This window comes from Sinohyriopsis cumingii, chromosome 12, assembly GCF_028554795.1.
Source record: "Sinohyriopsis cumingii isolate HCF-2022 chromosome 12, ASM2855479v2, whole genome shotgun sequence".
In the NCBI taxonomy this organism is placed as follows: Eukaryota; Metazoa; Mollusca; class Bivalvia; order Unionida; family Unionidae; genus Sinohyriopsis; species Sinohyriopsis cumingii.
Window position 1 is genome coordinate 24544863 of NC_142972.1, and position 26426 is coordinate 24571288.

General features: G+C 35.9%; 1 protein-coding gene across 3 annotated transcripts in view; it reads left to right on the forward strand.

The window, feature by feature from the left end:
* Positions 1 to 25905, forward strand: part of LOC149786112 (all trans-polyprenyl-diphosphate synthase PDSS2-like) — a 73644-nt gene extending 47739 nt beyond the window's left edge. Inside the window, exons 2-7 of one of the 3 annotated variants that reach the window (XM_089976435.1) lie at positions 4502 to 4663; positions 10051 to 10188; positions 13557 to 13755; positions 14442 to 14690; positions 22221 to 22373; positions 24909 to 25905. In XM_089976435.1, the coding sequence (XP_089832561.1) occupies positions 4566 to 4663; positions 10051 to 10188; positions 13557 to 13755; positions 14442 to 14690; positions 22221 to 22373; positions 24909 to 25079 (1008 nt within the window). In that variant the 5' untranslated portion in view covers positions 4502 to 4565 and the 3' untranslated portion in view covers positions 25080 to 25905. Of the gene's footprint in view, positions 1 to 3991; positions 4664 to 10050; positions 10189 to 13556; positions 13756 to 14441; positions 14691 to 22220; positions 22374 to 24908 lie in introns of those variants that run through there. The other 2 variants (XM_089976434.1, XM_089976436.1) reach the window with 2 other exon arrangements.
* The last annotated feature ends 521 nt before the right edge of the window (positions 25906 to 26426 follow it).

The following is a 26426-nucleotide window of genomic DNA, read 5'->3' on the forward strand; positions in this document are numbered from 1 at the left end:
TGAGGGCTTAGGTGCTTTCAAAAAACTTTTTCTTCTTCACTCTGTGTTGATGGAATATAATGGGTTATTTTCTTCACTCTCTGTTGATAGTATATATATAAAGGGTTATTTCTTCACTCCGTGTGGATAGTGTATAATGGTTTTCTTCTTCCCTCTGTGGTGTGTGTGTGTGTGTGTGTGGTGTGTGTGTTAGCGTACGTTGTGTAGATCGTATATTTGGTTGTTTTTTTTTTCTTCCTCCCGAGTGTGGATAGTATATTTGGGGTTTGTATGCGTTAGCGACCTTGTGTGGATAGTATATTTGGGGTTTGTATGCGTTCGCGTACGTTTGTGTGGATAGTTTATTTGGGGTTTGTATTATCTCCCATCTGTGTTGATAGTATATTTGGGGTTTGTTTTTTCCTCTTCCCTGTGTGTGTGTGTGTGTGTGTGTGTGTGTGTGTGTGTATCTGCGCGCGTATGTTGTGTGTATTGGTCTCTGTTTGTCCCTATAAAACTCACTTTATCCCTATCAGATACACTCTACCTACCTACCTACAGTAGCGCGTATTCAGGTCAGCCACTTGCAACACTGTTGCCATTTATCCCCTAGTGTTCAGTACAGTGACGTCACTGACGCTGGAAATTTTGAGACTATAAATATCGACTTGGGGATTTCCACATTTTGTAGCTATACATATATACTAGAATTCATAAACAGGAACGTCACTCAAGCTGAGGCTATAAAAAGATAGTGGGATTTTCCAAAGGAAAAACCCACAAGTTGGAGCTATAAATAGATAGTGGGATTTCATAGGAATTTCAGCTGATTATAGATACATAAGTATTTATCCAAGATCGTCACAGAAGTTGATATTGTAAGTAGTTACTAATTTTATCCATTTTAGTCTAAACCATTGTAACTTAATTTTCGGGGATATGTTTATTTTCCTTTAAATTCTGGGACAATTTCGTCATTTTAACATTACTTTTAGTAACATCCATTTTGTCGTTGAGCATTTCCTTGATTATAGCTATTTATAGCATCATTACAATTATGCAAATTTTTGAACACCCCAGCAAGATTTCAGGTCTTCGTAATGCTTTATATATAAATCCCACGCTTGTACTAGTGTATGTATGTTTCTGTCTCTGTTGTGTTTGACCCTCTACCATCATTGTCCCTAGATAGTCCCACCATGTTCAATTCCCCTTGACGCTATACAGATCCACCATGTTCAATTTCCATATGTTAAATTCCCTTGAGGCTATATCCCCCAGGGGTTTCCGTAATGTTAAATTTCCCATTGTCCCTAGACAGTCCCACGATCTATTCCCCATGTTAAATTTCCCATTGTTCCTAGACAGTCCCACGATCTATTCCCCATGTTAAATTCCCATTGTCCCTAGACAGACCCACACTATAGTCCCCTGTTCCATTCCCCTTGTCCCTAGACAAGCCCAAACTCTATTCCTCATGTTAATTTCCCTTGCCCCTAGACAAGCCCAAACTCTATGTTAAATTCCCATTGTCCCTAGAGTGGCCCAGCGTTTTTCTCCATGTTAAATTTCCATTGTCCCTAGAGTGGCCCAGGGGTGTTTTTAATGGTAATTCCCATTGTCCCTAGGGTGGCCCACCTTACTACTGATATACATTCGAGGAACGATCCGTACGATTGACCTATAAGGGGGCGCTCGCCAGTTATTATGTACTTTTGAAAGCGTGACGTGTGTAAGGTGAAGTTGTTTGCATTTAAAACGTGTACAGTTGAGAGAATGTTGGCATACCTCTATGCTACATTAATGGAAGATGGATGATATTTCTTTGGTTTTTGTACTTTTGGAAATTGTACATGATCTAAGCAAACTGCTAACTAAAATAACTGCTCGCTTGTGCTAAAAAATCATCCTGAATTAGTCTAAAGTACACTAACAGTAGCAGCTATTAAAATAGGGAAAGTGAATTTTGCCAGACTAGACAATACCAGCTTATGAAAGTGCAATGAATGAATTACCAAATATATAAAATGTAAAAAAAGTTATCGGCTCTTTTTTTAAATACAGTTTACCTCTGAAGATCAGGAAGTGAAAATGACCAAGTGGAGCTAACATTTTTTGAAAGGTGTACATCTTGAGTAAGGCCAAGCTGTATACTGTATAACTCATATTAAACCTATAAATCATACACCAGAATAAAGGGAATTAAAGGTTCTTCAAACAATACCTAACATATGTAAGGTCTTTTTTTTAAAAAAAAGCCAGTATAACCAGCGCGGAAAGCCGGGGAAATTCTTTTTCTTTAACATTCTAACCTATGCAAAATACGAAACTTTAGAGCGCCACCTAAGTCGCGAAAGTACAGTTGCCTCCGAGTCTCTTTCAGAGAGTCGAGGTTATTGTACTCGCATCAGAATGAGACACATATACTCAAAATGTACCTTGACTGTATGCCGATACAATGCCAATATCTTCTGCTATTTACGAAACAAGCAAGGTGACAAGTTAAGAATGAACGGAAGTAATTGTTGCGATCATTGTCAATTTCTGTGGGTTATCACCATAATTATATTGTGTATTTTCTGTTAGTATATATTGCATATTCTATTCTGCATTATTCAGCCACGAGAAATACCGGTAAGTGTATAAAATATACACCAGTCAGGGCCGGCGCCAGACCCGGCCAGACTATCTGGCGCCCTAGGCAAGGTTAGATTCTGGCGCCCCCCCCCCCCCCCCGGGAAATTTCAATTTCATAATTTATAAACAATATTTTTTGTTTAAAAATACGCCCCATGAAATCAGCGCCCTAGGCGGCTGCCTAGTTTGCCTATATGGTAGCGCCGGCCCTGACACCAGTGTGTGCAGACAAATTTGTATACAGACAATTGCAGCTTTTAATGAATAGGTGATATCTTCCCCTCACCCGAAAATCAAAATCATCATGGGTGAAGGGCTGATTTATAGGCCTAGCAGGTCACCGATACAGTATCCACGTACGACCGCGATACAGCAACTCCAGCGCCACCCCCGCTGCTTATATATATATATATATATATATATATATATATATATATATATATATATATATATATATATATATATATATAATGTCTTCTTGATAATTTCAATTAAAAGAATTTATATTTTTCTTACATTATGATTCCAAACAATCAATACCATACCAGAAAGACACACTGAGCTGAGTCGAGGCTCGTCAGTCCCTTCTCAAATTACACGTACTTCCTGTGTGATGAAAATGTGCAACGGCGTCGCTATTTACATTCAGATATTACGCGTCCTCTGTTCTCCCAGTGGCTCATTAATCTGTTGTATCTTGCGTTATGCTTTGAGTCAGCTTGCAGCTTTCATTGCATTATATTCTTACTTTCAGTATCTGAAAGTTTTCCCCCTTTGATACAAACGAAATCGTTAGAGCGCCCGCCTCAGATGCGGGAGGTCGTGAGTTCGATCCCCGGCCGAGTTACATCAGAGACTTACAAATATGGTACAAACAGCTGCCTCGCTTGCGCTCAGCACTAAGAGGCTTGTGTTAGGACTGGTTGGCCTGGTGTCAGGATAATATGACCGGGTGGGACATCATGCTACATGTCTGCGGCATGATGCCCCAGTGCTAGACATCGCTATAAGCTGTCACAATGCAGACATCGTAGCGATATGACTGAAAAATTGTTAAAGTTACATTAAAAATCCAAATCACACACACACACACACACAAAACGAAATTTGTTAAGAGAACCTTTGAAGTTGGAAATACCGTTTAAAAGGAATGTAATCAAAATGCACATAAAATCACTCACATGGAACATGAATCACGAAATTACAGTATTTTAATAACACACTTAATGGATTCAGTAATAAATATTGGCACATGAATATATGCAATCTACAATGTACATTCTACAGACATAAAACGCAAAATAGAGTGATGAAATACACAACAAGAAAATACATGCATATAATTAAAACTATATGCATATAATTTAGGTATAATCCCCCTCCGTAAATCCGTTGTAAAGATATCCAACGTTGTCAAATAGATTGATATTTTTTTTACCGCGGAACCATTTTCGCCAAATAAAATGTGTAAATTATTAAAAACTAAAATTACTGCGCCCGATATATGCCCGATGCATATTTTGTTGGACAGCGATAACCTATTTATTCCGAATGTAAATGGCGGTGATCGACTTGCATTTGTTAAGTTGGAAATGCTATAAGCGGCATTCTGTGACGTTTTATACAAGCAATGTCATTTTAAAATTTAGAACAGTAGACTTGTATTTAAGTAGGAACAAATAACTCTGAACTAACTGAGCATAATGGAATTTGTTTTGAAATATCAATAATTTGAAGAAATGGCATCTATTTTAAGCATTAACTATGGACGCACCGGTACTTTTATCTTTAGAAATCGAGATTGCATAAGATTGCGTACACTTAATTATCACGGTCTCTGTGTGTCTTTGCCGTCCCGTTTTGTGAGTATATTTGGAACTTCCAGAACAAGTAACTGGACCAAAGCGGTGTCAGATGCAGAAAAGCTTGTGGGCTACCCCACTTCGTTCATGAGTCTTCGATGTCTTCTGAGTGACGAGTTATCAAATGTTGCAATCCATATTAGAAAATTGCTTGGCACAAGGCACCCACTTCTGAAAACCGCCAGGTATGTAGAATAATGCCTCTATACTGATATTTTTCTTTGATTATTTATTTATTGGAAAAGGATTACTTAACTTTTAATGAAAGATAAACCCACAGGGACTAACATTGGAACTTTTCGTGACATAATTTGCTAGTGTTACACTTGATGAAATGAATGATCTGATCTGCATGGGTTGATTTCACAGACGTCACGATTGTGCTTGCAAACACAGGTGCTAGACACGAGCTTTATGTTGAGAAAAAAACAAACCAATAATCTGAAGGGGAAAAAATCATACAGAGTGACAAAAATACTTTAGATTACCCCCATGACCCGTTCTGACATATGACCCTCTCTATCATACTATATAAGAGAGAAAGTATGTAACTTCCAAATACTTGGTTCCACCTATGACCCTCGATTTCCTTCTGCCATTTCCGTCTTTAAAGGCACACAACCATATTCTATGGCTTGTTTTACTCTTGAGATATTTTTCTATTCATCAAGCCATCATTGACTTTTCTGTGTTGTACCAAACTGAAGTTAAGGGCTCTGAAATGTGCAATTTTTTAGAATTTTGCCTGTGGGGACAATGCCGCACTCATGTGACAACTGGTGAAACGAGCTACTTATAATATGTTTACCACTATGATGCATCCCTTCTTTAATTACAGAACAGTGGTAGATGCAAAAGTAAGTTTTTACTTACCATTAACTCGATTCAACTTTAGGAATCCTGTTCCATGGAAGAATTAGACATTGTCTTCTTCACTGCACACACATCGTATACAAGTGACTCTAATTTTCAAAACGTACACTATGTGGCACACATGTCAACGGCGAAATATGATTGGCTCAAAAGGTTATACTTTAATGTATAATCTCATTATTTAAGACATTCAAATGATTTCTGACATGATGTGATTATGTTATTACCAGTTTTTGCCTGGGTACAAATAGTCTACATTGTGAAATGGTTCTCTGATGCATGGATGTTATTTAAGTATAACCGTGTCAAGGGGTTTGGGAATATTACAAAGTCATGTCTTAGCATGATTTGCTGTGTTACAGTTTGAGTAAAATCAGATGACATCACATTGGACAGTGGTGATCTGATTTTAATCAGATTGTGCCATGTTATGGCAGGTATGTCAATATCTTGAAAATACATTTCCCCATTTCATCAGTGCGATCAATCTTTTTTCTGGCAAATTTGATTATTTTTTGTTGACAAACCTGACGGGCACCTCTTTTAGAATACATGACAGGCCCAGTCTGAAATTAGAGGGGCACTGGGCGTTGGGCTATCAGAATTTTTGAGTACTGAGGATACTTTAGATTTATTTGAACCCATTGGAAAATTAATTTTGTTAACTTTTATCAGATGTCTTGCCTGTGAACTAAAGTCTTAGACATTGTTCAAACTGAACAGTTATGTGATCATTTCTGCCATTTTTCTTTGACAAGCTGCCTGTGACAATAATGAATTGCTTATGATAAGTATTTACAAATTTTGCTGTTGTTATGTTATGTTGTTATAGGGTTTAACGCCATTTTTCAGCACAAGATAGGCTATACATGGCGGCCAGTATTAATGGTGGAGGAAGAACCCGGGAAAACCCTGGAAAGAACCACCGACCCATGAGAAGCTACTGGCAAGCTTTCTCACATATCCACATTGGCCGAGCCCTAGACTCGAACACACGCAGACAGAGGTGAGATGGCAGTGATCCGTGACGGAGAGCGCTTTAGACCACTCGGCCACTCGGGGCCCCACAAATTTTGCAATGATTTGTTGATTTCTAGATTGATATGGATGAAAAGAAGTCAGTGGGAACCTTGTAGTTCTTACAGTCGATATCCAGATTGTCAAAATGGAGATTTTAGATTTATTCCTTTCATGAAACATAGACAAAACTTAGATGGATAAAGACTTTTTTTGTGGCCGCGTGTACAATCAGCAGAATATGGAAATAATTGATGACAATAACAACATGTTTGTTTGCATAATGTACATGTATGTAGAAAAGCATGTCCTGTTGATGGTTTGAAGAAAAAAAAAATTGAAATTGAAAATATATGTAATTATAAACGTTTCTAGAATATGACTGGAGAACCCCCTAAATTTTGGGCTTTGATGTATATTGTTTTCTTGCATGGGAAGTACTGAACCCCAGACTGCATTTTTTGAAAGTTTGAAAAATTTTGACATTAATGTAGGCTTGTCTTAAAAATAGATTTATCATCTCGATCTTTCAGTCACATGAGTGACTCTTTACTTTCTCACTGGGCTGATGGAGGGGTGGGGATACAAAAACGTAATAATAAAGTAATAAAAAAACAATGGTTTCAGATAATTATCGTCCGATATATTAAGGATGCATTTACATATTTCCATCGGGGGGCCCTGAGTGGCCGAGTGGACTGAAGCGCTGTCCATTACAGATCACTGCCATCTCACCTCGGTCTGCATGGGTTTGAGTCTCGGATTCAGCCAATGTGGATATGTGAGAAAGCTTGCCAGTAGCTTCTCATGGGATGGTGGTTATTTCCGGGGTTTTTCTGGGTTCTTCCTCCACCATTAATACTGGCCGCCATGTATAGCCTATTGTGTGCTGAAAAATGGCGTTAAACCCTACAACAACAACAACAACAACATATTTCCATCAAAAGACATCATTGATCAAAATTCCATCTGATGAACAATAGAACTTTAAAATTATTATGTACAACAGTATACTTCTAAACAGTAATTATATAGGATTTTGTTATTAATTTTCCAAGGCAGCATAAACATAAGTCAGATAAGATTCATAAGAAGATTATATAATAAATACATTAGCATAATTTGGAGTGAATTTCCTTTTACATGAGTAATTTCTCCAGCAAATTTAACATTTTTTTTTATTACTTCCTGAAATAAAACTCTTCGGTTATTACTATACAAACTTGAACTACAAAGATAAATATTGTCTACTGCAGTATAATTTATGCAACTCTTTAATCTTACATTTTTAGGAATAATACAAATCATTTTTAATAAATAAAACATATTTCCTTGCCAAATACTGCTTGTTTGTTGGAGGTTAACAGGTGGTCATGTCATGTGATTTGGTAGGCAGAACGATCTATCATCTCGCATAAGGTCAGTTTGAGTCAGGGCTTGTGTTGCTTTTTTAAGTAACCTTGGCAATCAAATCTCCAGTCATATATTGAATATAAGCAATTTAAGCACAAAATATGTATATTGATCATTACCAGCATGTACTATCAACTATCTAAACAGCTGGACTGCTCCGGTGGCCTAGTGGTTAGAGCTTCCGCCTCAGATGTGGGAGGTCGTGGGTTCGATCCCCAGCCGAGTCATACCAAAGACTTACAAAAATGGTACTAACAGCTGCCTTGCTTGGCGCTCAGCATTAAGAGGTTAGTGTTAGGACTGGTCATCCTGGTGTCAAGATAATGTGATTGGGTGGGACATTATGCTACATCTGCAGCATGATGCCCCAGTGCTAGACATCACTGTAAACTGTCACACTGCAGATATCGTAGCAATATGACTGAAAATTGTTAAAGCTACATTAAAAATCCAAATCACACAAACACACACATTGAAACAGCTACTGGTAGTCAGAAGAAATCATTCTACTTAATGAAGGAATACATATCCTTCATTATAAAAATGTGGAGCTGCCTGCTTATGTCAGGTTTTTGAAAATGCACATAAGTTGGAGAATCCCAGTTTTTACGTGGTCTATGCTAGGAGGTGAATTAGGCAAAATAGCCACCAAAGAGTCTGTCATTTCATCCAGGCAGCAACAAAACGCATTGTTCACTTTTCCTTGCATTGATTTCATAGCATTACCCCTACCCCATTTTGTTTCAGTAGAATGCATTAATAATAAAAGTAAAATGTTTTTCCTTTGATGACATTTTTCCCTTAATAGAGGATGGCAGAAAAACAAAAAAAAGAAGTTATTCCTCTTTGTCTGACCCGTTAGGTGTGGTCAATCTTCGGGGTGAGGTGGGAACCATTGGTATACTAATTAAACCACTAAGTCATTTTGTAATCTATTGTTTATATCCAAAATACACACTAGTTCTGTCCACCTCTCCACATTCTACACTAATGTTTATTTACATAGTTTCTCGGGGGCCCTGAGTGGCTGAGTGGTCTAAAGCACTGTCCGTTGCAGATCACTGCTATCTCACCTCTGACTGCGTAGGTTTGAGTCTCAGATTCAGCCAATGTGGGTATGTGAGAAAGCTTGCCAGTAGCTTCTTGTGGGTCTGTGGTTCTTTCCGGGGTTTTCCCAGGTTCTTCTCCACCATTAATACTGGCCGCCATGTATAGCCTATCATGTGCTGAAAAATGGCGTTAAACCCTACAACAACAACAATAACAACAACAAGAAGATTGTTTCTCACTATGTTTGTCCACTCAGAATATCTATCACAGTACTCCATTATGTCTATTAGGTATCCTTTCTCTTAAAAGAAGTAAAAATGAGTTTGTTTTTACCCAATATGAAGCAGGTTAGGACTTACTGGACGTATTCAGGTCCATTACCAATACAATTATTCATTATATCCAGTAATATATCATATAAACAGATGAAAAGAGAACTTCTGCAATGGAAGATGTTGCAGATTTTAGACTACAACCTAATTTTGATGTTGCTGTTTTAAAGTATAAAAGACACCTGCTGTGAAACAAAAGAAGAAAAGTTTTTAATATTTTAATTTTTTAAAAATATTTCATCATTTTAATAATCGGAAATGAAATTATGCAAAACCATTTGTCGAAAGTGGCTATTTTGAACATCCTATTTCAAAATAAAAATTCTGGAACTACCAGCAAAATAGACTCTAATTAATTGAGCAGGATCATACCGAGCTGAGTTATAGGTACAGATGTAAGAAAACAAATTAAAGGAGGTTTGGGGCAAAGATGATGGAGTGCTTGTTATTTTTAGAAAGCAAATTGAAATGATTACCTTTTTTGCCTTTTATAGTTTCCATTAACAATCGAAGGAATTGGTTGGTGAAGGGAGGCAATCTATCTATCCAACCATCCATTCATATATCTATCTCACTAGTGTGTAACCAATTTGCATGCAGTTGCTTCAAGTTAAGATTTTCAGAAACGTGGGATTAAAGGTTGTTGGGTGAGTTGTAGATATAGAATGGTTGGATTTATAAGAGTAAATAAGTAAAGTAGCATGAAATCAAACTGAAAAGGAGAGATAGTTAAAATTGGTGACAGCTGTTGGAATGTTCACTGATTTCTTTTATTAAATATGAATTATAGTTGACAAAGAATGTGTAATCACAGATGCATGTTGAAACAACACAAATACAAACATGGTAGTATTAATCTTCTTCAGAAAATAATTTTTTTCTTTCAGAGGGTTCCTTGACAATGGGAAGCATAGTCTGCAAACAAGGGGTCTGGTGGTACTGCTCATTTCTAAAGCTGCTGGTCCAAGTCCAAACCCATCTGGCATCTGTAAAGAACAGGATATGATAAGCGGAATTTACCCAAAGTAATTATAGCACCTCTTTCTTTTGAAACTGTACTTTTCTGTTAGATTAAACTAAATGGATTAAAATATAATGTAATGATCTCGGATCCTTTAGGGTGAAAAGATTCTAATGGAGGCTTTTATAAATAGCTGATTATCTAGCCTAGCTAAATTATCATACAATCAAATAATTACTGCCTGCTGTATTTAACCAGTGATGCATTACCAACTTTGTGTAAACAAGGGACAGCTTGAGACAATTTTGAGCTAGTTCAGGGCATGGGGTAAGTGGATTTGTAAAGCCCTGTGCTCTTCCAGTGGCAGCCAAAACTTTGCTCTTTGGAACAAAGGATTCCAGCCTCCATGCATATGGAGTCCCATCTCAGAAAATGGAGAACTAAACTTGGCTTATGTTAAGTGTTCCATTGTTGACACAACCTCAGAGGTTGATGGTTCGTACAGATAGGACCATGAAAGCATTGCATTGGTGGCAGAGAAGCCACATGGAAAGGGCATTCTCTTTCTGTCTGAAAACTCCACTTTGGTGAATTACATCAGACTGCAAGTGGGACTAAATCCCCACTTCTCTGCAGTCTTGTTTGAGATTATCTAAGGTGGTATCATCAATGACAAATTCATATACAAGTTTGTCTTATTGTTTGGTGTTCAAAACGAATCAGCTATTACAAACAAAATGGTTGCTTCATCCATTGGTTTTTAGCTGCATATGCAGGGTTCTTAATAGGTTTTGATGCTTGGAATTCAAATTAGAACCATTTCTTTTCCATGGAAATTCTGACCTGTGCATTTTTATGACACGTTGATTTCAACTGGAGCATCAGTCGTAATTACCCTTGATTCACCGTAGGCATAACTTTCTACAGAGCATGCACTATCCTTAACAAATCACTGTTTGCTATACACTACTGTTTACACCTTATCAGCCAATAATATTGTACCTATGCAAAATCAATATGGACTTGGCAAAACTAAAAGGTTACTGATGTCATGCTTAGGTGGGCATAACTGAATCAAGGTTGGATTATTTTGCGATTATTTTTGAGATCTTTAATTACGGTTGGACTGGTACCCAGCCCAGCCATTCCAGTGTGGCTTGGTTTTGTACTTCCTGGAAATACTTGGTTTTAAAATAAAAACGTTATCTTGGTGGGTTGTTTCCACCACCACCACCCCAGCTCTGTCAGTAATAAAATAATATAAAAAAACCCCACAAACATGGTTGACAAAAATGGATGTGAGAGAAGAGATGGGGTGGGGAAACTGGACAAAATGAGAGTGGTGAAACCTGACTTGGCCTAGTACCCTGCAAAATTTCTCTATCCACTAATCCTAGTTTATGATAGAGGTAGAAGGAATCAATTTTGGCTTGATTGGATTAAATTTTGATCCAATATCAGCATTTTTGGGTTTGCCTATCAACATAACATGTGATTCTACCAGCAGTACTGCTTTTGGAAAATAAAAGATCTATATATTTGTGCATTCTATCCCCACATTACAGAAACCAGTGGATGCAGTGTAGAGAAGACCAGAAATTTAAACCATAGTCATATATGTGCATGTGTAATCAGAATATAAAGGGTAACGTGTACACAACAAGCTAATTGATTACCGTACTGTTGTAATCTAACAGTTTAAGGTGAAATTGGGGATGTTTTATGACGGTGTCTGTGTGATTTGAAATTTTAACGTAGATTTTTAAAAAATTCAGTCATATCGCTATGATGTTTGCAGTGTGACAGTTTATAGTGATGTCTAGCACTGGGGCATCATGCTACAGACATTTAGCATGATGTCCCACCCAGTTATATTATCCTGACACCAGGCCGACCAGTCCTAACACTAACCTCTTAATGCTGAGTGCCAAGCGAGGCAGCTGTTAGTACCATTTTTGTAAGTCTTTGGTATGACTCGGCTGGGGATCGAACCCACGACCTCCTGCATCTGAGGTGGATGGCACGCTCAAACTACTAGGCCACTGGAGTGGTTGTTTTATGAGGGTGTAATAAATAATAAAGCAATCAAAATTTGTAATGTCTTTAAAGTCTTTTAATAAAAACATAATTAAAAGGAATTAAAACCTCAGAAAACATATTAGTAAACATCACAGTTCAGTGGGCATCTCTTCTCTTGAACCACAAAATCGAATTGTTCTAATATAGATATAATTTATGATCCATTCCGATTACATCCTGTTGTGTCTGATATTTCAGACAGTATGCAAATCAACTTTGATCAAGGATTCTCTTTTGAGAATGTATGTCCTACAGTAACTTAACACCAGTCAAGACAGTTTGACCTGATTAGGATGGTGTCTCCCCCAAACAGCTTTGGTAAAGAGAAACCCCATTTGTCCATTCATTAATCATGTTGACAGTCTCATGATCCAACTAGGATTGGTATTAAGTAAACATTATGACATCCTTGCAGACACAAAAACAACCACAAACCTGTATAAAACCACAGCGATTTTGTGTTTTTATTCACACAATACAGGATGACCACATGTAATTATAAAGTAAATATTTCAAACAAATTTTCGTGCCACTCTTTTTTTTGCCCCTATTTTTGCATGAAATCTTTTTTTGGTTTGTATGTTCTACTACTACTTGATCCTTTCTGCATGAAAAAATATAGTAGTCCAACAATAGTACATTGGCTGCAACAATACACCCTCCCAGTCTCCATGCAGTTTCATCCTAGTAGGAGAGCATAGATTTCATGCCAGTAGTAACTGAGGTGCTCATAGGATCTGGTGCTAATCCCTGTATCAAGGACAGATCACTGTCTGTGTGACTGCTACATATAGCCAGGCAAAATCCTAGATCCTGTAACTAAACATTTTGCCGGGGAGGACTGGATTTGCAAGGTAGTGGTAGTACTCTTAGTGCATTATCATCAGGTAAGTATTATCAAAGAAATATATTTTACTGGATAAATTGATTTTCACAGGTGAAGAGCTTACAGGTATGGCAACATCTTGTGTTAGGAAAGTTTTCAGTTGTAAACATGAAATTGAGAAATTATTTCCTGCAAATATACTAGGACACAAGACTTTGATAAATTTTAAATTTTGCACACGTTATACATTTCATAAAAATCTATGTTGCAAGCAGTTTTTTTCTGTATAGAACTGTGCTTGTTGAAAGCATGTCTTTAAGGTTAGAACTCTTTGTTCAGTTAGAATATTTACTAATATGAATCTGTCTGTGAAAGGTGAATTACTGTGTTGTGTTTGTATGATCAGTTGCCCCCACCTCAGTAGTAACAAGTCTAATTTTAGTTTCGTTAGAAAAATTGTTTTGAAAACAAACATGTTTTACATTTATTGTTGATGTGATATTTTTAATATCATATATTATTTTCAGCCAACGTTCCCTGGCCGAAATCACAGAAATGATTCATACAGCCAGTCTGATCCATAAAGGTGTTGTGAATCTGGAGGATATTCAGCCTGGAGATGGGTCAAGAAAAGATATGGAGTTTGGCAATAAGTTGGCAGTACTCAGTGGAGATTTCTTACTGGCTAGCTCATGTACTGCCCTTGCAAAGTTAAACAACACAAAGGTATTCCCAAAATATTCAACCTATATGATTCAGGTTTTAATTTACTTCATGCATTTACAGTTTCAGACTCTTGTAAAATTTCATGGCATATGACAGTCTAAGTCATGATGGCACATGTTTCCATGGTTGCAAAGATTCTGATTTTGCTGGGAATACAGTGTATATGTAGCTAGGCATATTTCTAATTTTTAATTGCTGAAGAATCTCATATAGGATCATCAGGTTTCAATTACAGTAAGTAATATTAAAATCAATCCTGCTTGTTCAAAGTCTTGATATTGTTAAAATAGTTTTTATATTTTGCTTTAAAAGTTTACAGAATTCCAGACTTAAAATGATGTTTTGATTTGTTGTTTGCCCAAATCCAGCAAGGTTTATGATCTCTACACTCTATTTAGAAGAATCAAAATGTCGAAAAGCTACCGTAGTTTAATCACTTAAAAATAATGATTTAAAAAAATGTTTAAAAAAAATGAAATTAAGGAATTCTAGAGATGTTTACAGCAAGAGGGGAATGAATAATATTTTCTTATTTTTACTTAGCTATCAAAGTATGAAATATACTGACTTAATACTGTTTGTAATCTTTTAAGGATCTAGGCACATATTTAGTTTCAGCTCTTTTCCTTCTCACCAGAAAAATGTGCAGTTTGTATTTTTTTAAATTTTCTTTGTCTTTTTGATAGGTTGTAGAAATTATATCCAAAGCAATTGGTAATTTAATGGAAGCAGAGTTTACAGCACTCAAGGACAGAAGTGGAAACCCAGTACTACCAAGAAATGTGACATTTTCTGATTGGATAGAACAGACATTTTTGTCATCTGGATGCCTTTTGGCTGAAGGTTGTAGAGCAGCCATGGAATTAGCCAATCACAGTGAGTTGGTGAAAGATGCTGCTTTTACATTTGGAGAGAATATGGCTTTAGCTCAACAGGTAGTTTATACAGATTAACCAGTCTGAGTTTGTGTTTGATTCTTTATTTTTGTTGAATTCAAGCTTTCAAAACTTGCGCTCAGTGAGGTACTGAAATTATTCAGTGCTTAATTATAGCATGATGTCTCAAACACCATGCTCACTTTAAGGTTTCATCCATTATGAAGCAGCTGTCATTCATGTTATTATCTTCATATATGGTTAATGCATTTTCCCAGCTATCAGGAATTGAAGAATCTTGGCAAGTTCTAGAATTTGTAGTTGGCTCAAAAGAATACTCAAAAAATGGTTGAAAATGCTCAGTAGTCTTTGATAGGTGCTTGAATTTCAAAATAAAAGCATCTTATTAAAAAACACTAATTTACTGACATAAATGACAAGAAAGAAAATCAAAAGATCTATTTTTAAAAAAGTTAGAAATCTAATGATTCTGAAATATTAATTCAGTATTCCATCACGTACATATTTAGTAGGACTTTAGTTTGGGTTGCTTACATGCTCTGTTCAGCGCATTGCTCTGCCATTTCCAGAGATGCCAACTCCTCCGATTTGGTCTGAGCAGCTGTGAGAGTTATGCTACCCTTCAGAGAAATATCCAAGCTTCAATCAGAAAATGAAACACTCCAGTATTTCTGCCTTTCAGAAATGCATGAATCATTTGACCTTTTGTACCATGGTGCAAGCATTAAGCACTTGATTCTGTTGGTTGAATATTAATTCCTTCATTTTCATTTCTCAAATATAAATCCTGCTTTTAGCCATTATTGGTTTTGTTCAGATGTTCACTTATTTGAGTAAAATAGTCGTCAGACAGACATTAACTCTTTGGTTTTCCTCATCATGTCATCTCCAGAGATGGATCTGCAACCAGAAAAAAGTAAGTGAAAGCACAACAGAAATTGCATGACAAGTACACCAAAGGATTTCACTTAACCACACACTGATTTTATATTCTCAGATGTTGGCATCTCTGCATTTCTGTCAAGTTGATGAAATCTTGAAATTAGTTGTGGTTACTTATGTCATACTGATGGTAGAAACACTAATTGACCTTCATGCTAATTATGGTAATCAAAACCAGTGTCCCAAAATATAACTTTTCTGGTCCTGTTGTACCTTACTTCACTCAAAATGGTTGAAAATTGCTTGTAGTAGACAGTATTTTTTCATAGTTAAAATTGATGAATAAATGATTTTAAAAAAGTATCGCCCAAACAAATTGCCAAGGTCTGGCAGCTCAGCTGAAAATATCTGTGCATTTGAGATTATCTCTGAAGTCCCCACCGTAAGTATAACTAGGAATTAAAAGAGCTAATGTCACCTCAGCTCGATCAGTAAGCAAAGAAGCTTTGAAGTCTCATGGCAAGTGTGAAAAACATACAATAAAGGAAATATAGAGTTGAAATGATTATAAAAATAATTTGCTCAAAAATGGAAAAAAGGAGCTTTAAATACAGGCAGATAAGGCTGCTAAATCCCAGACCGATGCAGATGAGATGACTGCATCTCTAGCCCCATGCCCCAAGCCCATTGAGATGACTGCACCAGTAGCCCCATGCCTCAAAGCCCTGTGAGATGACAGCGTGTTTAGCCCCAAGCCCCTTCAGATGGCTGCACATCTTTCCCCATGACCCAAATCCCTTGAGATGACTGTACCTCTGCCCCATGCCTTTGACTGCTTGAGTTAAGTATCTTCACCTACGCTTAGTTTGACAAAAGTATTTCTGAGTTCTTGTTTAAGAATGAAATACTTCATTCTGATACTCTGTTGACTGTACATGCCATAATCAACATTCTTCCTAAGTTTATCTGCAGTTAATTATACTGCTTTGAAATTAAATTTTTGTTCTTGAAGAGTGCTTGCATTTCCAGATGAAACATCTGAATGAACCATTTATGTAGAATTAAGGAGAATAATGGTTTTATTTGTTTAAAAATGAAATGCAACATGAATCAATGAAATAAGTTGTTTAATGCATTCACATATTAATTGTTTACATACTGTGATGTCTTGATGTGTCGAGATATTGACAGCAGGATGTACGTTGTGATGCATAGGAAGTAAAAAAAATATGTATGGAGAATTAGACAGTGCAGATTGCAATATTGAACCTATGATGCAATGTATATTACAGTACAGCCAATTTTAGAGTCTGCAAGCACGTAGAAGGTGGCCTTGTAAGACGGGTCGCCTTTCCAGAGGGGAACTAAAGTTTTTATGAGAAGTATATGTAATGTGCATAGTTGAAAAGCTATGTCAAAGCATTTAACGATACACTTGTGCCATGTATTGATATGATTAATGATACGCAGCCTGCGGTACGATACATATCGATACACATATGAACTTGATGGTCTTTCCATCTTTGGAAGATAGGTGGTGCCCTTTCATGTATGTTGACATTATTGGTTGTGTTTCTAGTATGCAGACAGCTATATATATATAGATATATATGTATATGTATGTGTATATATATATATATATATATATATATATATATATATATACACACACATATATATATATATATATATATATATATATATATATATATATATATATATATATATATATATATATATATATAGAGCTATCATATATTTATGTGCAGTTCTCATTCTCATTGCTCTCAAACAGACTACCTATTGGTTGCAGTGAGTTTTATCCAATGTTTTCGCCCATTTAATGGTAGATCCATTTAATTCCCTTGGTTTTGTACGATGAATGATTTGAAAACATTATCAGTTTCGTTTCTCAGTTACACTTGGAAGACATTATGATGTTATCTTAAAAACAGAAGGTATAGTACAATTTTGCATGATTCGTGTAATGGCACACCCTGACAGCATCTCTGCCTAAGTACCTGACAGCTAATGACTTTCCTGTGAAATCTCTCTGTTGCCCTGCCAATACTTTCTGTTTGTCATGCAGAGAATAAGCTACATTGGTTTCTTAAAACATGTGGAATATACTTCATTAAACATGTGGAACACATTTGGAATGTATAGCATATGCTGAACATACTTCTGGGTTAAGATAATTAGCATGAATTGGTGGGGGGGCAGATTATGAACCATGTCACTTTCTTAACTTGTATACTGTGAGTGGGTATTCTCAAATATCCTTTTTCATTCTTACTAATAAACATGAGTGCCTGTGACTGCAAATGTTGTTTCAGATGGATTATAATTTTACAGAATAACAAGGCAACTAATAATAATTATTCATGACTGCTGAAGACTAAAAATAACATGCATATGGTAAGTATCATTTTGTATTGATTCTCCATGTCTTGTATTGATATGTGTATTGTTTCAGCAAAAGTATTGATGTATCAATATATTTATGAAACGTTTCAACCCTAGTAAGAAGCTTCATACTTCAGAGCATTTGCCATCTTCATTTAAAAGTAACATTAATCATTAAAAGCTTCTTCTTGTCTTAAGAATATATTTGAACATACATTAATACCTCTTATTCCTGATGTAAATGTGAGTTGGGTGATGTTGCCATGCACACCGCCCAACTATTTAGAAATATTTAAATCTTGGTACATACCTAATTCTATTTCCATTTGCTCCGTCTTTATGCTGCTGCTGAATATTCTCCTTATCTGTTACAGTGTTGTTTATTTGAGTCCTTTCAACATAAAATTGTTGTAATAAGTCTCTGTTCAAGTTAAAGTTTTGTAATGATTTATTCCTATGTTGCTAGTTGTACAGTACTGCGATTTAATCATACAGACAAAACTTTGTTGAGTGGACAAAATTCCTTCTTTATAAAAGAAGTGATATGTGTACTGTCACATGATTTTTCAGTCTTTATCAGGTACACCTCTCCCTCGATAACTCGCGCACATCGGGGTCCAGAAACATCGACCACACTATAAGCAAGGCGCGAGTTATCGAGGGACCTATAAAAAAGCCAAAACCAATAAAGGAATCGACGTAAAGGCAAAAGAGGGTGGGTGGGTTGGCAGGTTATAGTGTTGAATACTCAATTTATAATCATGCTGAGATTAACTGTAAATAAATATCTCTTCATAACGGTGTACTTTGTTTATTTTCTTCTTCATAGAACAACATTAATTTCAGGATAGATTACAGTATATTGAGGAGATCATTAAAAACATAATTCCACATAGTTTCCGTTTGCTTAACACATGTACCACTGCACACATTGTGTACTACATCACTAATTTGTGTGTTGAATTGGATACATTCTAGTTTCATTGTTTGATCCAAATTAGACAGGGTTTTTTTAATACAAAAGATCGATACTCTTTTCGAGAAACATTGTTGAACAATAGATGGATAGATAGATTTGATTTTGGTAGAAGTAAAATGAAAAAACTCACAAGGGTTAATCATTACCAACATGAATTTAATGGGTCTACAAATTTAAAACAGCGTAAATTTTAACATGATAATACTTGCCATTTGTTGTTGTTGTTGTAGGGTTTAACGCCATTTTTCACCACATGATAGGCTATACATGGCTGCCAGTATTAATGGTGGAGGAAGAACCTGGGAAAACCCCGGAAAGAACCACCGACTCACAAGAAGCTACTGGCAAGCTTTCTCACATATCCACATTAGCCGAATCCGAGACTCGAACCCATTCAGACAGAGGTGAGACAGCAGTGATCCGTAACGAAGAGCGTTTTAGACCACTTGGGGCCCCCTTGCTGTTTGTGACACACTTGACAAATATACAATGCTGTCAGGCATTTCTGCACACTTAAGGTTTCCATCTCCAACATTGAAGCAAAACGCATACTGAATTCGACCGATTGACGAAAATAAAATACAGCAATGCTTATCATTTCAAAAGAGGCAATTGTCACCAGAATATTCTGTTCAAAATAATATTAATTTTGGACACAGGGGATACCACCCCCGTGTTTTCCTGACTCTCGATATGTCGGCCTATTCTGCGCACAGTTTCTGTCAGCAGTTCAGTCAAGTAACTAGGTCAGTTTATAGCTATTTTTACAAAATTCGAGGTAAAAATGCCAATAAATGGCAAGAGATATTAATCAAATTAAACCGATCTTATAAAAAAAGTTAGTAAAGTTCAGTGTTTTATAAAAAAATAAGCTATTATGTGGAGGAGAAACAACAATGAATAGGATGTAATGTGTTTACAACGTCTTATTTAAGGTATACATTTCCCGCTTTTATTTAATGTATTTATTTGTATGATTCTAAAAGATACATAGTAAATTGGATTTTCTGGATTACCGGTACAAGAAGGTCATGGAGTGGGTCTTCATGTTGACATTTAGAAATCACATTTTCATTTGCATTTCAAGGCCCTGAGTGGCCAAGTGGTCTAAAGCGCTGTCCGTCATGGATCACTGCCATCTCACCTCTGTCAGCGTGGGTTCGAGTCTCGGGCTCGGCCAGTGTGGATATGTGAGAAAGCTTGCCGGTAGCTTCTCATGGGTTAGCGGTTCTTTCCGGGGTTTTCCTGGGTTCTTCCTCCACCATTAAAACTGGCCTCCATGTAAAGCCTATCTTGTGCTGAAAAATGGCGTTAAACCCTACAACAACAACAAAAATCATTTGCATTTTGAGTCGAAATGCAGGATATTTTTGTACACTTTATGAATATCACTTTCCTTAATTAAAGTACGATCATTCGTTCTTGATACAAAATGGATTTTTGAACAAAAATAACACGTGATTAAATGTTTACAGAAATGACGTATCATTGTGCAGAATTACCCAACATGCAGAATTAGCCGACATGGTGATAACTTCACATTTTGAAAAAAAAACAGTTAATTTTTTTTGTGTTACCCCTTGATTTCTCTGTCGCCATGAAAACTCCCGTAGATTTCTCAAATGTATGATCTTTACATAGTCAACATTTTGTCTCCAGCCACCATATAAAAATGTGAAACCATTATCTATTGGTGAAATAAAATGAATTTTGATAATGGTATTGACCACAAGAACTTATGCTCAGATTTGCATGCCTTTGAATTTTTTTTTGTCCCTCCCTTGCTTGATTTGTTACAAAAGACATATTCAAAGTGATAAAACAACACAGGTCTCTTTTAATTGATTTTTTAATGCAACAAACTCTTCCCCATGTTGTTGATCAAAACAAAGCCGTCATGTAATTAGGTTCTCACAGAAGTGCTCACGGGTTTCGATGTGCCGGTCGATTGACTCTTTTCATGCTTGCATAGAACAGAATATGTTGCGTTTTTAATGTTTACACTGAAATGGAATTAAAGGATTAGAATGTGACTTTCACATAGCAAGACATTTAATTGGTGTTTATTTCATTCTCTGTTGTCACTTGTTAGCATTTACCAGAAATTTTCACTGATCACTATTTCACCTGACTTTATTCACAGTGTATTGACAACTATTTATCATAAAAAGAACTTACATAATATATGATATCTTATTTAGAACTTGCAGATTTCACAATATGGATTCTATCTTTATGGGCATTAATCACCATTTTCGATGATAAAACGAGCGATGTAGCATGGTTTAATTTACTAGTTCTTATCTAAAAATTTGTCACGGTCAGCATATTTTAAAGATATTTAAAATATATTTTCTTTGGGAAAAAATCAGGAGCCACTCTGGACACCGTGTTATAAGCGGGATCGTGAGTTATCCGAGCACGAGTTATCAAGGGATTGGTGTACCTGGTTTTGTTCAAAGTTAATTTTTCTCTGTGTGTTAATCCACAAAATCTAAATTTAGCCTATGCTGACCATGTTTTGGATCATGACAATTACGTCTGGTTGTAATTATCAAAGAGAAGAACTCTGTCACAACATTATTGAGCCCATTTCCTGTAAATGTCAGCTTTTATACATAATGATATAATATTGAACTTAGTATTGCATGTACTTCAGCCAACATTTTTTTCAGTAATGGAAACCTGACATCATGAGACAGGTATCAGTAGAGATAATCATTACTTACATTACCATATGAATTAATTATAGGTTCTGGACACATTTAAATTAAAATGTGGACACTTGTGAGGGGAATGTTTTACATTTTTGTACTAAGTAATATGTTGGCTGCTGGTCGCATTAGAGGGGTGGCCATTCTTGAGGGATACTTTGTCTGTGCCAAGGGATTCTAGCCATAAATAGTGAGTGGCTGCTGGTCAAGGGTGCTGTTCAAATTGAGATTTTGACCAAAAATGCATCTTGTAAATTTTGGCTAGTTACATTTATTGTTTGGCTGTCTAGGGAGGTTATAATGTACAAGATGATGGATTTTTATTTCTTTTAATATATTCATTATACCTACTGATGTCATTTATTTTCAATTTTCATGACGTTCATATTTCAAAGAGTACATTTTCATTAGTGTCTAAATTCTAGTTTATCAATTTTTCTGAAATGGCATCTATATTGCAGACATTTTGCACGATGTATTTAAATTTAAATTTGTTTTTTGTAACAACAACAAAACCAGGGAAATGAGTACCTCCTGAACAAAAATGAATCTTCATTAATAACCATATTTTGTTTTATTATTTTTCAGATGGTAGATGACATAGGGCCATTCCTGGACCCCAACCATGGCCTTACAAACATCAACATTACCTCAGCACCAGTCATACGGCATGTTGAGTCACATCAGAAGGATATAGATGATAAATTATTTAACAGTAGTGAAGGATTTGAACCAAAACAGGTAATTGTTTTAAAATTATGTTTTACTGGTATAATGCAATCTATTTGAATGCAGAAAATCTGTTGTTCTTGTATTCATCTTTAAGTATACACCATTCCCTTGTAGCACACCCTGATAACTCACAAATCCACTTGGAATGTGGAGGCAGTAGTGTATCTCATTTTTTGTCCTTTTGGAAAATGCAAAAATTAAGCTTCTGATTGGTTACAATTTGAAAATTTAAAAACCTATTAAATAAAAACTCAATATATTGTTTGTTTTAACTTTGCAAATAGCGATTTATGCTTGGAAATTTGAAGCTGACATGAAATTTGTAAATTTGAAGAAGTCATATTTTTTTCAGATTTTCTAGAACTAAAAATATTTTCTCATTAAGTAACTACATGAAAGAGTAATAATAAAATGATCATACTATGCAATACCTACTGGTGGCATCACCATAAGAAAAGAAATTTAAAAAAGGTCTTTTGAAGTGAAATTTCTGTCTAATACTCTGTTTTTAAATCTGCTTCAATGTAATTATAAATGTGATGCCCACTTCTGTTTAATGAGAAGAGTCAAATAAGTCATGACAATGCCTGTCAGCACTTCCGTGCAAACCTAATTAAATGTTTACTCATTGGCTATGTGGGATTTATTTGTACAGAGTCTTTTGGCAAGAAGACACCAGCTAGATAAGAGATTATTTCAGCTGATTACATGGTATTAACAGGACAGACATCATGGTAACATCTGTGTGCAGGTCAACCTACTTTTTGACAAATCACACAATCTAAACAAATCTTAAGCCTTTCATTCTGGCTAATCTGTGCATTGTTCTTCGAAGAGATGCAGTGATTCATTTGAAAATAACTTGTAAATTATAACAAAATACGTTTTTGGTCTCCTTATCTCTCGTTGTTGTTGATTTTTTCTTCTTCAATTCAAATTTAATATTCTCGGAACATACAACTTCCATGTGCAAACTGTTTTTATTTTGTACAGATGATATAGGATTGACTCAGTTCATGTACTTTCAATTATAAAGTTTGTGGTAACATTTTAAGATTACTGTCTTGAGGAATTCAAACAACTCCGGTGGCCTAGTGGTTAGAGTGTCTGCCTTGGATGCGGGATGTCATTGGTTCAATCTCCGGCCGAGTCATGCCAAAGACTTATTAAAATAAATGGTACTTACAGTTGTCTCACTAGGCACTCAGAACAACAACAACTCACCAATTGTACGCTGATGACACCCAGATATACAAATCTAGCCACCCAACTGAAGTTGATGCTACCATCCAAGGTGTAGAGAGGTGCATTTCTGATGTGAAATAATGGATGACATGTAACAAGCTGCAGATGAATGATGATAAAACTGAGGCCATTCTGATCACAACACAAAGGCTTTCTCATTACATCCTTTACCTCAAACAATAAATATCAGCAACACCAACATTAAATTCACACAATCAGTACGAAACCTAGGTGTTTCTCTGGACAGTACTCTCACATTGCACCAACATGTCATGAACATATGCAAGGCTGCATATCTTGGGCTGAGACGCATCAGCTTAATTCGCAAATATATTTCAGTTGATGCCACTAAAACACTTGTGTGTTCATTAGTACTTTCAAGACTGGACTATTGTAACTCAATTCTGTCTGGTTCATCTCAATATCTACTCCAGAAACTTCAGAACGTTCAAAACACTGCTGCTCAGATCATACTTAGAGCAACAGGATCAGAGCACACCTCCCTGCTGCTCTGTGCCCTACACTGGCTATCTATTCGATCCAAAATCAAACACAAAATTTGTTCTCTGTGCTATGTTTCACTGATGGACTCCAGTCCAACATACCTATCTGACCTCACCCATGTGTACACACCAGCAAGATACTTACACTCCTCTTCTGACAATCATATACTCATTATTCTCATTATTCCCACTATGAAAACAAAGTCATATGGACAACATTCTTTTGCATACCAGGGCCCAGCAACGTGGAATGAATTGCCCACTTAACTTGAACACAAATACACAGTGATCCCATTCAAGAGTGCTCTTAAAACTCACTTTTTTTTACTGCAATAACAAACTTAAAGACCTAATAATGTTTCCTACCTTAAATATTTTCAGCATGTTTTTTATATTTTCTAATTTCATGTTGTTTTTTTTTCTTTTGTAATCATATCATTATATATGTTTTTTGTTATAGGTGTTGTCGAATGTTGTAAAGCGCTTGGTCTGAAGATTAGGTGCTATACAAAGCCCTCATTATTATTATTATTATTATTATCTAGAGAATATATTTCCATTCTGTATAAATTTGGTAAATAGATTTAAGATCTTGGATGACTTATACCATGAGGCTTTGTATTATTAATTATGCATTTATCTTTAAAATGAAGTTGTATCAGGATACAGTAAAATAGATAAAATCAGCATTTTATAATGCTTGGGAGATAATTTTTATTTAATTACTAGACATTCCACTTTATGAAATGGTCATTTGTTTCAAGTTATTTAAGTTAGGGCTTGTCTTTACTTACAGGTGCTAAAAATGGTAAAATCAGGTTCAGCAATACAGGAATGTACAGAGTTGTGTTGGGAATATGGGCAGAGAGCCATTCACTCATTAGACTTGTTCTCAGACTCTGATGCAAAGACTGCACTTATTAACATCATTAGAGCTGCAACAAATGAACAGCTTGGAGCAAGATGACATGTCTCAGGATTATAGAAATTTTTATTTATAACTTGTTCCATACTTTGATGAATGGAATAAATCAAACAGGTTTGTCAGTGAAGAATAAATCCTGCTTCCCTGGTCCAAGCTGCTGTCAGAATATCAGTATTGAAGAAATTATAGTATTTCAAAGGATTAGATTCTGAGCAAGCCAACACTGTTTCCCAGTAGCAGGACCCGTTATAATTGCTCTTGATTTCCTATGTAGGACTCCAGATGACTAAGACTCTGTTAATTAGCCCCCCCCCCTCCACAAATGTGTGTTTCCTATTGCAGTGGTTTTAAAATTAGGGTGGAGAGGTAGGTTCTGTTTATTTTTAAAAACCCTATATATATATATATATATATATATATATATATATATATAATGATTAGAATATATAATGTACTAAGTTCTTCCAGTACTGGGGTTAAGCTGGCTCAGTTAGATGCACACATCAGTTTCAAGATGTTTTTTTACTGGGGGGTGCGGCAATGAAAAACAGGGATGGCTGGCCAATCGGAAACACACATATTTTTTTCTAGTCCTCAGTGAAAACACTTGACAGAAAAATATTTGGTTGAGATAACAGTTTTATTTTTAATAGTTGTTTGCTTTGTTTTCCTCCAAAATTAGTATTGTACTTGATAATTGTATGCATATATTTTGCAACAATGAGTTCATATACTTCTATATGATGGCATTTTGTCATTATACTTTTATTGAGTATATATTTTAATTTATATGAAATAAGAATCGATCTATTCCCAGCTGTTTGTGATCAAACTCGTATGGAATATTAAAATATATTCATTTTGATAACTTTGATTTTTGTTGTTTTCTTTTAGTGATTTAAGATTTGCATTAGATGTAATAAGCAGGGTGACCATACCAGTGGACTTGTTTTTCAAACAGAGTTTGTTGATTTGTGGCATTTTTCTCATCATTATGTAAGTGCCTTTTTTGTGTATTGTAAGCTACACTGGTCATAGACCAGAAGAGCTTATGGGATGGTCTCTTGTCCTGTGTCTGACATCTGTAGTTCATTTGTCCATTTGTACAAGTTTGTTATCATGCCTCTGCCTAATCTACTGGAAAGGTTGTCATGAAACCTGACACATCTAATCATGTCAAGATCTAGTTTGTCCTAGAGTGCTTAAATGAACCACCAAAGGGATCAACATTTTGGGCTGGATGGTCAGTTAGCCAGAATCCTCATCGGTGAATCAATGTTGTTGTTGTTGTTGTTGTTTTTAGGGTTTAACGCCATTTTTCAGCACATGATAGGCTATACATGGCGGCCAGTATTAATGGTGGAGGAAGTACCCGGGAAAACCCTGGAA